This window comes from Populus alba, chromosome 6, assembly GCF_005239225.2.
Source record: "Populus alba chromosome 6, ASM523922v2, whole genome shotgun sequence".
NCBI lineage: Eukaryota > Viridiplantae > Streptophyta > Magnoliopsida > Malpighiales > Salicaceae > Populus > Populus alba.
The window spans coordinates 2,220,334-2,232,891 of record NC_133289.1 but is presented as its reverse complement, the minus strand read 5'-3'; the positions used below and the strand labels follow the sequence as shown (position 1 = coordinate 2,232,891).

The 12,558-nt window shown below is 32.8% G+C and overlaps 1 protein-coding gene across 1 annotated transcript; it reads right to left on the bottom strand.

The window, feature by feature from the left end:
* Positions 1-1,316: 1,316 nt before the first annotated feature.
* Positions 1,317-9,312, bottom strand: LOC118052971 (alpha-L-arabinofuranosidase 1). The gene is made up of 18 exons (XM_035064079.1): positions 9,153-9,312; positions 8,257-8,471; positions 8,071-8,125; positions 7,523-7,734; positions 7,294-7,415; positions 7,062-7,209; positions 6,688-6,757; positions 5,967-6,112; positions 5,795-5,840; positions 5,649-5,701; positions 3,718-3,862; positions 3,176-3,294; positions 3,011-3,082; positions 2,833-2,936; positions 2,491-2,547; positions 2,191-2,386; positions 1,867-2,010; positions 1,317-1,709 (listed from the first exon to the last, which is right to left on the bottom strand). Exons 2-18 carry the CDS (start codon positions 8,428-8,430, stop codon positions 1,560-1,562), a joined length of 2,013 nt encoding a protein of 670 aa, XP_034919970.1. The 5' UTR covers positions 8,431-8,471; positions 9,153-9,312; the 3' UTR covers positions 1,317-1,559.
* Between the last annotated feature and the right edge of the window lie 3,246 nt (positions 9,313-12,558).

Below are 12,558 nucleotides of genomic sequence, written 5' to 3'. Positions count from 1 at the left end.
AAACCCATCTTCTTCAAAGTTATTTAGTGGCCTCAAGGTGTTACCCTTAATTTTGTCAACATGTCAATTATAAGGTTTTGACGTGATTATTATTGGAGGTCCACATTTTGGGAGCTGCCTTTCCGTTCACATTCTCCGGCTCTATCCAAACCTCATTTCCTTCTCTCAGGGAGCGAGTACAGCTGACATTTTTCAAAGCTTTTGTATTATTTTGTGTGATAAATCTTTTCATCGACGCCCATTATTTCAGTAGAGAAACTCTGACAAGAATTCACACATTGCATAGATGTCAGCATCGTCTTGACTGCAAAATCAGGGAATAGAAGAACCGTGCTCACAGAGGAAACCAATGTTCATACCTTTGGGTCAAGTAACAAAGTTCATTGTTGGGCTTAAAAACCTCTGCTTGCAAGCTAACAAAAATGTCCCATTGCTAGAACAGTGTGAAAGCCAGGCCAGAACAAAAACGGAGTCTTTTTGCACCAATCTATCTGCTAACCGACCAAAATAAAATTAAAAGCGTTACACCAACACATGTGCCACACATGTTCTCGTGGCTATAAAGTTATAGTTTGTGGCTTATATGCAGATATTGAAATGAAGCGAAGCATACCAAGTGGAGTAGAGCAGATATTGAAATTTATTTTTTATTATGTCGTCGGGAACAATTAATAGGTTGAAGGGTGTGGCGGTAATGTTTTCGCGATAAGTAAAACAAAATTATGAGAAATTATTAATATTCCTTGAATATATAGGTAAGATTTTTTAGATGGTTAAGGATCTACATATCGCTCAACACTGTTTTGATATAGTGAAAATAAAAATCCTTCGTTCTTGTAAACATAAGCATTTAACTAAGCCATATTAAGTCTTGTGTTATTTCTAATTTCTTTTTTATTATAATATTCATTAATAATTATTACATGTTATTTCACAACAAAAACCAATTGGCAACATGGAGCTATGTTTTTTAAAATCATTTGGAAGAAGAGTTAGAATCCATTGTTCTTGTGCTATACACTGGTACACCATTTAAATAAATAAAAAAACAAAAACAAAAATACCATTGATGCATTAATGTTTTTACTTTCCTATTTCTTTTTGTGTTTTAAAAATATTTTTTAAAATTTTTAAAATTTTTTTTTTATTTTTTTCTTCAAAATAATATATTTTTTATGTTTTTAGATTATTTTGATACGTTGATGTCAAAAATAATTTTTTAAAATATATACATATATATTATTTTGATACATTTCTAAGTAAAAAACAAATGCAACCACATTTCCAAAAAACTAAATACACTGCAAAAACAAACATAACTTTAATCATGATTGATATATAAATTAACTTTAAAATACCCTTACCATCAAATAAAAAAAAATCACAAATCACTCATTATTAATATTTACATGCATGATAGAGCTTCCGACTGGAGTACTGGCTTTAATTCTCAACCTTGTGTTCTTGGCATAGGGCGTCCATTACCCGTATAATAGCGATGACTTTGGTTGGTTAATATAACATTATTGTATGATTACACATCATGTATTAATTATTTTCTAAATTGATGATCTAGCCGAAGAATCGGTTTGTGGCATCCTGATACTGTTTGATTCTGTTAATAAATCAAGTGAAGTCAAAGAATATGGAGCGATTATAATGTTCATGTCTTTGTCAGCATTCTCAAGCAGACTGAGGTCTGGCACCACCTGCATAACGTGAAGATGCCGGAACGGGTAAGCAGGATGGCATTCACCAAAGTGTAAAAACAAATGTAGAAGATTTGCTACATGAAGTTATGAACCGGCATTGAAATGTTCTTGGATGAACAAAAATTCGTGAGTTTACGAGAAACATGTCAGATACCTTGTTTGGATCCGTGAAGGAATTCTCGTCCATTGCATTCGAAGAAGTGAGGACAGTTTTTGTTGATCCAGACAATTGCGAGTTGAGCCCCAATCCATCAACTGAAACTTCGAGACTCACGTGCCTGTTCCCAAAATTCACAATCTGAAAATACATTTACCTGGAAGTAAGAACTTGGCGAAATAATCAAACAGAAACTCTTAAAACTCAGAATTTACAGAGTGTTCATGTTTGTTGTCGACCAGTGGAATTCTTGGCTAGGACATGACGGCAAGCGATGCTGGTATTATAAGGCACTTAAGTTCAAGCAAGTAATTTCCAGACCTTTATTTTCAGGTAAGTTTCACCATCCACTGAGTTTGTCCAGGTAATTGCAGATGCAACAAGTGAAGAGGAATTTGTTTGTAGATTAGCATCAAGCAGAGTTGCTCCACTCGACTCTCTGAAGAATTTCTGCACCCAGTAGCTTGGAGTTCCATAGTGCATTGAGGAGTTGAAGACAATTGCATCTGGATTCCACCTTCATGGAAAAGTTTCTTTCAGTTTCAGAGTAACCTCTGATGAAAATGATATTCCTTACCTGCATGCTTGAATTAATTTTAAGGAATAGCAAGAGACTGGTACCTCCTATCATTGTCGTTCACGAAAAGTGGTGCGTAGCTTGCCATCTCCACAATATCACTGCAATGGAGAAATGAAGGCCTCAAGAATTGGAATTTTCATGGCAAGTATAAAAACACAAAAAAAAGGACTTCGTCCATGGCATCAGAATTTGAACCAAAACCATCATGAATGGTGGTGATCTGAGAATCTTTTGAACTCTCTATTTAAAATATTTTCTTTCTAAATTTCTCCATCACCCTCTCCAAAAAGAACAGAAAGGGGGGAGGCATCGAAACATTGCACCTCGAGCACTGACTTGCACATTGATAGCATCTTAAGAGTGCCGGAACAACTATCACAAACCTGTTTTTTTCCAGCCCAATGAGGAATCCAGCTTCAGCAAGTGCTGCTAAAAGACTTCCTGTGCCAGCATCTTTTCCGGTCACAGCATACTCACTCACAAAAGCCTGAAATATAGCAAGTTTCATAGCTACTAATCACATGTTTTTGTCAGTAGGTTGTCAAAAAGCATATTACTCACCTTTGGACCAGAGCGGGATGTGTGATCAAATTGATGAGTCATAGAAAACAGGCGGCTGGCAGATGTATAAATCTAGTTCAAGGAATAAAAAGGGATTAAAAATATGCACATATGCAATACTGCAAAACAGAATGACAAACAAAACTGTGGTGAAAGGATGTTTACATGAAAATCATAGTAATCAGCGGGATGATCCAAAAAATGAGAAGACCCATCACAGTTTGAGATTATTTTGATGTCGGGATAGGCACGTTTTATAGCATCGTAGAACTTGAGATAATTTCCTGGTAAAAAGAGCACATAAATTTGAGTTCTGAAACTGGTTTATCTTCCAGAATCTTGAGTTAAGAATAACATTTGCAGAACTTAAAAGACACTTTTTGTGAAGAGAATCTTTCTCAACCATAACAATGCAGAATTGAGAACACGAGACTTTATCATAGAAACTCAACTTTGAAATCAAATAATAGATCATTCGATGCACAAGAACTCTTGAAAGATAAATGCAAAAATGAGTAATACTGCATGAAAAAAATGTCATATCACCTCAAGAACATATCATCTCCTCCTAGAGGGTGACTAGTTCAAATTAGAAGGGCGTGTTGCTTGCTATGGACACAAACCTGATTCTTTCATCTAATGTAAAAAACAGATTCATATAGGCATATCGGAGTTTGTGATCCATGCATGTTCTTGTGTGCACAAACCTCGGTAATTCTTCTTCCAACAGTCCTCGTTCCCAACAGCAACATATTTCAAGTCAAACGGCTCTGGATGCCCCATTGCTGCTCTTACAGAACCCCATTTAGAATCAGAAGCGCCTCTAGCAAACTCAAGACCATCAAGGGCTTCCTGGAATAGATACAAACATTGTTATATCAATGTAGCTAATTAGTTGGTTATATATGGTATTATTGTATTCATGTAAATACCTATTTATTATTAATAAAGCTTAATTTATCTTTATATTCATATAATATAAAATCAATGAATATAAATTTGATTTATGAATCTAGAATAAAGATAAAGTTCATGGGACAAAAATACTTTGCAAATAAAATTATAAAGTTGTTATAATTATGGGATTTTTATTGCATTAAAGCATTATTCCTAAAATGTTCATAGTTGATGCTCTCTTAAATATTGGACATTTATTATAGTCGAAAAGACTAGTATAATTTTGTTTTTTCTTTTATGAAAAAAAAAACAATTGTTCTCATAAACTGAAGTATAAAGGATACTTAAAACTAACATGTAGGTACTTGTCATAAAACATGTATAATGAACTAACCTGTATAAGAATTCCATATGGAGAGATCACCTATATCTATTGAAAAGCTCACGTGACGGTTATGTAAGTGATCTTTAAACTTGAAATCGTTACGTTATCTTATATAGAAAATGTTATGCTTTGATTCTGTTGCATGTTAAATCGGAATATTATTGATGAAAACATATTAATTTCACTGAAAAATCGGTCACTGAAAGTTAAGTCAAACAACTAATAACTTTTCTAATATTTGAGAGATTATAACATGTTGCTAGAAGATGCATCTAAACTTCAAATATAAATTAATCAATTGTTAAATTGATATAAATTAAATTATTTAATTCTATTTAATTATAATTATAATTTATATTTGAATCAACACATTAGGAAACCTAATGGATCACATATATTAAAAACTATTAGTTAGAAATTAAATTGAGATAATTTAATTAAGTATGATTGATTAAAATATATTTTAGAAATTAAATACTAGAATATAATTAATACAATGATTATATTTCTAGATCTAGAAAAATCTAAGACTTGATTGAGTTAATTTCTAAAATTATCCTGAATTAATATATGGATATTTTCAAAGGTCAAATTGATATTTTATCAATTTATAGGGTTTTTCAAATTTTCCTATAAATAGTAAGTCATGCCTTTTATTTGGGAGTGATTATGTGTTAAACAAAAAAACTACGTAAGTAATAGAATAGAGAGTTAACACTTTAGGCATAACAATCCCTCTATTCTAAATAGGAATTTATGAGATTTTTTACTGGTGGTTTGTGTGGATTACCGTTGAAGACCGAACAATTAAACAGCTTGTGATTTGGGACAACTCGGCCTTTAAAAAATTATTCAAAGCCAAAAAAAATCAGATCTTCAGGCAATAAATATCTAAACAACTCTAGATCTGACTAACAGGATCCTAGAGACTCCCGAATAATTTTGTTTTATTGTTTCCACTGCGTTTATGATATTCAAGAAACCAACAATACAACAAAAAGGCCCTCGTCTTTCACATCAATGTTAGTAAAATTGTAAGTAGTTTTGTCTGCCCTACTTTTCCCCCTTTGTACCTGCAAGCAGGTTGTGGTTTTCAAAACAAATGGTATTATAGACTGATAAAGCACCATTAGACGTGTGTGCGTGAGTCTATAGCTTCAACACTGGTGAATGCTGAACCTTCTTCCATACTAGTCAAGACTCAAAAAGAAAATTTGCTAGCTTATTTCTTTTTATAATCATGAAACTATCAGGTTTAATCTAAGCAGGACTGGGACTGTTCAGTTGCCAATGGATAAGTCAGTTTATTTGTGCGTGGAGGGTTTTAGCAAAAAGGAAAGCATTGAATTTGCATACTTGTACAAAAGGTGAGACAGTGGTGGTATCAACTTCATCCCGATGGCTGATTCCTGCCATGTTAACGAAGCAAAATAGAAAAGTGAAAAAAAAAAAAAAGATCAATCAGACAGGATGAACTGGGAAATGCCAGCACATGGAAGTACCATTGTTGAACACCCATATAGGCCGCGCACCAAGATCTTCAGATAGCTGCAGAATTGAGTGAACGTAAATTATATCTTCTGATGTAACAGGGTTAGCAAGTCCAGTTTCAAAGAACTGCACAGGCCACAGTTAACATAATCCTGCACCTGCATGACAAATCAAGATACCTACTTGAAGAAACTCAAAGTAACCAAGTCCATCATCAGTCCAATACATCCAAACATCACCAAAGTGCCCAGGTCTCTCCTCCCAGGGTCCAATGCTTTCCTTCCAGCGAAATGCATTTCTCAACCATTCACCTTCAACGAAGCATCCACCTACAGAACAATATACCCCATCAGTGAGATCTGAACTACAGAACAAACCGGCCCCAAAAGTAAGTTTAACATGAAGAGTGGAAAGATAAAGCTAGTCAAACAGATTATGCATTGAGTTTGAGAGATTGTGGTGTTAGATCAAGCTAAACTTGCACCAGAAAGGGGCCCGCAGCTCCAGGATTGGAGTTTGAGATTGCAGTCTAGGGTTGAAATCCTTGGAAAGTGAAAGAAAAAGGGAGGCTCCCCAGGGGGGAAAAAGAGAGGATTAGGCCATCAAATTTCCTGCTTGCTTTTCTTGAAGACTCAAAATCCATTTATCGAAAACAAAAAAGGATGAGACCATAAAAAATCCTGGTCACACTCACAAAATCTCTAGTGAGCTTTGAAGACAAAGCCTTTAAGCAGAAGCCTCAATAAATGGAGCAAGAATTTGGAATTGCGAAACAATTGTAGCCAGGGATAAAGATGTGGAGCCATGGACTTCCCTGTGTCATATATGATAACCAGATTCCACTATATAAATTCACATCTCCTCAGCAAGAAACTATTCAGGCATACAAATACTACATACATACCAGGAAATCTGATAAATTGGGGTTTTATATCTTCAAGCATTTCAATGAGCTCCTTTTGGAAACCATGCCCCTGTGGCAAAACAGAGGTGGTACAGATACTTTAGACACAAATGGAATCTATGTACCAGGCATAAAATCTCTGTAAGAAAAGATTTCACACTCTAGCAAACCAAGAAATTCAGATTTTTATCTCCACAACCTCCATAAATAACCAAATCTTAAATCCTGTCTACCTGTAACCTGAAATTATGATTTTCAACTTTCGCCCTCTATAAATTTATTATCTTCTACATTGCTAAGCGGCTTGAACTTTCCCAAACCGCATGGAGAAAGATTTATTCTTTTTGGTGAGAAGTGCTGATGATTAAGAATACCTTGTATGTGTCCAAAGGCATGGCTGACACTTGATCAAACCATATTACACCTTTCCTGGATGTTGTCAACTGAAGCCTTGACTTAGGATTTGTTCCTTTGGCTTCCAATAGAACCTCGGTCTTTGTCCAGTTTGAAACATCAGAATCTCTGCAAAAAAGGAAAGCATGAAAAACACAAACTCCTGGTCAAAGAGAAACCATTCATTGCAAAATACATTCAAGTGGTGCTCACACAATGTTAGCAGTTGCCAATATCTGCAGCCCATCTGAGCTCGTCAATGATACAGATACATTGATTGATCCAAGAGAACGAACATAAAGAACTACCTTGTAGATCTTCCCTTGTTCAATATTCTGAAGGAAACAGAAGTCAAAGACAAAAGGGTCTGATTTCCAGCTTTTTTTTCTTCCATAAATGCATGCAAAATAAATTATCACATCTAGTGTCGACTAGTTCTCACCATGCCCCAAAACCCTGGATTATATATTCCAACTCCGCCAGCTGGGCAAATATTACTGCCCTCGCTGTCACAGAGCACATGCATTCGGAGTGCAACCTTATTGCGCTCAAAGCAAGAAGAACGATCAGTAGATACAGTTAAAGATGACTGATCACCAATTATAGACCAGGGAGCAATATTTGAGGGAGTATTTTGGCCCCCAGCTTCAAAACCTGGGAAACAAAGGAAACAAATCGAAGAGGTACATGTGAATCCCAAATCCAAAATACCCAGATAAATGTAGAAAGGCTTGAATGGTTTGATAATCAAAGTAGCGATTAACTCCAAAATCATAACTCACACAAAAAAAGTTCAGATCTTTTTATCAAGGCACTGTTTGATAAAATTAAGAACTACGCACTGAATAACTAGGAAAAAAATTATAGATCCTGAAATCTTGGAACTGGAAGTTAGTTTTGCCTGCGATCGGCCTATTGCACTATTTGAAACTTCCCTTACTTTCTTCATTCTTCTTTTCACTTGCAGAAATTAATATATTTGAAAATTACCCCGATTGCTTACAAGCTCTGCCCATATCCCACCAGCTCCAGCATGGTTTATCTCCTGCAGAAAAAACCATTTCAGATAATGCTCGCTATCCTTGCTCAACATCCTTATTTATGCATTGTAGTTTAAACAGACCATAAACTAACTAGACACAAATCAAATCATAACTTGAAAGCGAATAAACTAACCTCGAAGAAAATTCCAAAGAGTGTTTCAGGAATAGGCCGACCACTGGAGGCATTAACCATCAATTTTGCTGTCTGATATGCATCAACTTCGGCAACAGAGCATTGATACACGGAACAAAGACCAACAAAGATGCAGACCAGAAGAACACTGCAGGATGCCTTCCAATAACCCATCTTCTCACTCCTTCACTCACCACGTCCAGTATTGCCACACCCTAATATAACAACAATATATAACAAATTCAATTACATTTTATGATGAATCAGACCCCAAAAAGGAACAGCTCCATAATCTGTCACATTATCTAAGAGAAACTGATCCATTCTCATTCTCTTCTGTTAGCGCAAAAAACTATGGATAAGAATCAAATAAAGAAAGCAGCAAGGTCAGCCAGTCAGATAATATGTCACCTGACACCATCTTCTACCTTAAGAAGGTAACCCCATCATAATTCACATGGACCCCTGTCATCATGATTTGGACTGACTCACAAAAAAAGAAAACAGCAAAAACTAAGGTCAAACTCTAAAAATTCAGACTCCTGCCATTATACTTCAACTATCTTGAATTCCCATGATCAAAGTTTTGACCTTTACTCCAAAACATGATAAAGTTTTTGAACTTTACAGCAAAACATGTTCAAAATTCAATACAAACATAACATACACAAAACATTAGAACCAACCCACCAAGTGAAAGTATTGAATTCTGAACAAAGAAGGATCAAAGATGATCAAAGTTTTGACCTTTACTCCAAAACACGATGAATTTTGAACTTGACAGCAAAACATGATCAAGATTCAATACAAACATAACATTCACAAACATTAGAACCAACCCACCAAGTGAAAGCATTGAATTCTGAACAAATAAGGATTAAAGATGATAACTTTACCTGAAACAGAGGGTCAAAAAGACAAATTCTGCTTTGGGTTCTTTGAAGATACCTGCTAATGAGTGGAAGTGTTGACTGGTGATAATTTTGAAGATTAGCTAAGGAGTTGTTTGTTTGTGCTTATAAATAAGAGATGGGCACGTATATGACGCTTGTTCTGTTTGCGTTAGCGCTTTTCTTTCACGTCAGACATTTGGCAGTGGACTACAAGGAACATAAAATTATTACTCACTTAAATCACCCACAGCCACAATTTTTATCGTTTAGTCAAGTTGCCACAATTTTTTAATGGTGGGTCCAACCATTAACTGGCAACCTCAACTTCCAAGAAGCAGCTCTTGGCTGTTCTTGTAACGGGAAAATGGATAAAAGCATGGCTCCACTGTTTTTTAATTTGAATGGATATGGACGAGAAGAAAATGGATGAACAGTGAAGACATGCTGCACTGTTCATCCATTTTTTCAATGAAAGGTGAAATTGATCCGGCCGGATTCAGTCCAGTTCAAAATTAAAAATACATTGAATTAAGTCTAACTCAATAAAATAATTTTTTTTTTATTTTTAATTGTATTTTATTTAAAAAAACTAGTATTAAATATTATTCAATAACTACATAAATTAGATGGAGATCGCTTGATGACGTCGTATTTACAGAATTTGATCGCAATCTCAAGTTTTATTCCTTATTATATTTTACTTGATGTTGTTACACTTTTAAAAAATTTGTGAAAAACTGTAGTCCTTGTCGGATATATTTAATACGTGATGGAATTGTAGATAATTTAATAAAACAATAAAAAATATTTTATATAAAGTATTATTTATTTCATGATGTAATAGCAATAGTTAAATCTACAATATTTAAATTAAAAATCATCAATATTAATATATATATTTTTTTTAATTATTTTATAACCTCAATTTCAAAAGCATTCACCAAATATATTAAACTACTTTTTTTTAATTTAATTTCAACCACAATTTTAACCAATTTTTTTTTAAAACCAACCTTAACTAAAAGTACTTTTTATAAAATAATTTTTTTCAAACCATAATCACAACAATTACGACAATATCAAACACGCTTCTATCTTTACAACGCGTGCAAGCTACAGATCACAGTAATCTCATCTGTTTTGAAGTAAAAATACTACATTTAGAATCACTTTATTAATGAAGGAAATTCCACTATTTATTTCCCCTTTAAATTTAGCCAAATTTACAATGCCTTATTACTTTTTTTTTTTTTCTTTTTTTAAATACATGTGAATTCCTTTGATTCATCCTCTTAACCGATCCATGTGAATTTTGAACTTTACTCCATGAATGCTAATAGACGAGACCACGGGGCTGCTCCAATTCAACCCTTGTCCATATAGACATTGATTAAATTACAAATATCGATGCAAGGTGTGTCCAAAGCACAAATAAAATAACGAAAAACTTGTGCTTGCTGAGTTGGTTTTGGGTCATCAATGGGGACATCATACCTTTCTTTCTTTAAAAAATTTGGACTTCTTAGAAGGTGTAAGCAACACTTATCCTCATAAATGCTAAGAATTAATAGATTATCTATCCACTGTGCTTAGTTTAGTATATTATTTTTGTCTCTACAGTAACTACGCCTATTTATATTTAAGCTTAAAACACAGTTTCTTGAGTCTTGACAGTGGAAGATATCTAGAAATGTTTTTCTTTACTTGAATGAAAAGCCAATTGTTGGGCTCTGAGTGCGACCATGAAATCATCCTACAAACCCTAAAATAATATTAACTGGGTAAAGTTATCCAGAGCTGATATTGATTCATGTCAATCATGGAGTTAGATTTCCAGAAAGACAAAACTTGTAGCGTGTGCCATTGAGGTGGCAACTGTTACTCCTGCAGCATGGGTTTTTTTATAAAATAATATTTTTTTTATTTTTAATGTTTTAAATTAATGTTTTAAATATTTTAATAAAAATAAATTTTAAAAAAATATTCCAGGCAAATAGACATTGCCTGTGTTTTCTTATTCTACGGATGCTGGATAGAACTTATCAAAATGAGGTCATTTATTACATCCGTATGATCTTGATGATGCTATTGCTGACCCTTTCTAGGTGCCTGCTATTAATACCATCATCAGCTGAGAAGGAGATCCTGGGAGCTTAAGTTAAGAAAAATAAATAAATAATTGAAAGTTAAAATATTTTAATGTGCTTTTTATTATTTTATTTTTCCTCAATTTAATCATTTTATATTTTTTAAAAATAACTTCATTGTTTTTTTATGAGGCTAGTTTCAACTTCATGATCAGAATCATGGATTTTAAAGACTAATAATGATTAATTTTAATTTTTTAAAATTTATTTATAAAATAAATTTATTTTTAATTTCTCTATTTAACATTAATTTTTAAAAATTGATCATTATATTTTTTTTCACTTTCCATTGGATGGGGTTATCTTGATTCTAGGTCGATTTAGATTTTTTTTTCACTTTTTTTTAAAAAAATAATTTTATAGTTTAATAAGCTAAGCATTTTATTATTGAGAGTTTTGCTTCATTGTTTTTGGGTTTATCTTTCTATGTGATTGGTACCAAATTATCACGATCATTAACTTTGAATATCAACACGAGTTGATTTTATCTTTTTTTATTTTAAATTGATTTTTTTTATTTTATTATTCAACACAATATTTTTTTGGAGAATTGATCTCCATGCATTTTGTCTTTCACTTTCTTCTATAGAAGTCTATCATAATCTTGTGCTCAGTGATTGCAAGGTCAATGAGTTAACCAAGGTTGGTCCATATCTTTTTTTTTTAAATTATTATTTTTTTTAATTTTATCGTTTAATATTGAGTTGTTTGATAATTAAGTTTTAAAATTTTATTTAATTTGCTTTCATCAATAATTTTTTTTTTTTTATCTTTTATTGACACGGACAATCGTTAAATTGAACAAAAAATTTACCATGGAAAAAGAGTAGTTATACTAGACACAATTAAATATATGATCTGTGTTGTGATCTCAAATGTTTAATTTTTTCTTGATTAAATATAAATTTATTTAATTAGATACATATATATATACATATTTTGATTTGTGATGTAGAATTTTTTATATTCAAAAAACATATAAAAAAACTTATATATTTATTTTTTATTAAAAAAAATTATCTAACCAATGGTAAAGCTTGAGTCATGTAACCTTGCTTCTAAAATATTAGCTGATTTTTTAAAAAAATAATAATTATTATCATCATTATTTCTTAAAACTTAACAAGAATAAAACATTTCAGAAACCTTTATTTGTTACATTTTAGAAAGTAAACTTTAATTTTTTTCACTCACACAAAATGCTATTTTTATACTGATAGAAGGCACATTCGAAACACTTGAAAAATATATTTTTACCCACA

Bases quoted from the DNA above. Each gene is read 5' to 3' on its own strand.
- LOC118052971 (XM_035064079.1), bottom strand. From the start codon at position 8,430: ATGGGTTATTGGAAGGCATCCTGCAGTGTTCTTCTGGTCTGCATCTTT. The intron at 7,735-8,070 runs GTAATTTTCAAA...TTTGTTTCCCAG, and splicing joins AGAGCTTGTAAGCAATCGGG to GTTTTGAAGCTGGGGGCCAA. The intron at 6,758-7,061 runs GTATTCTTAATC...GTTTTGCCACAG, and splicing joins TGCCTTTGGACACATACAAG to GGGCATGGTTTCCAAAAGGA.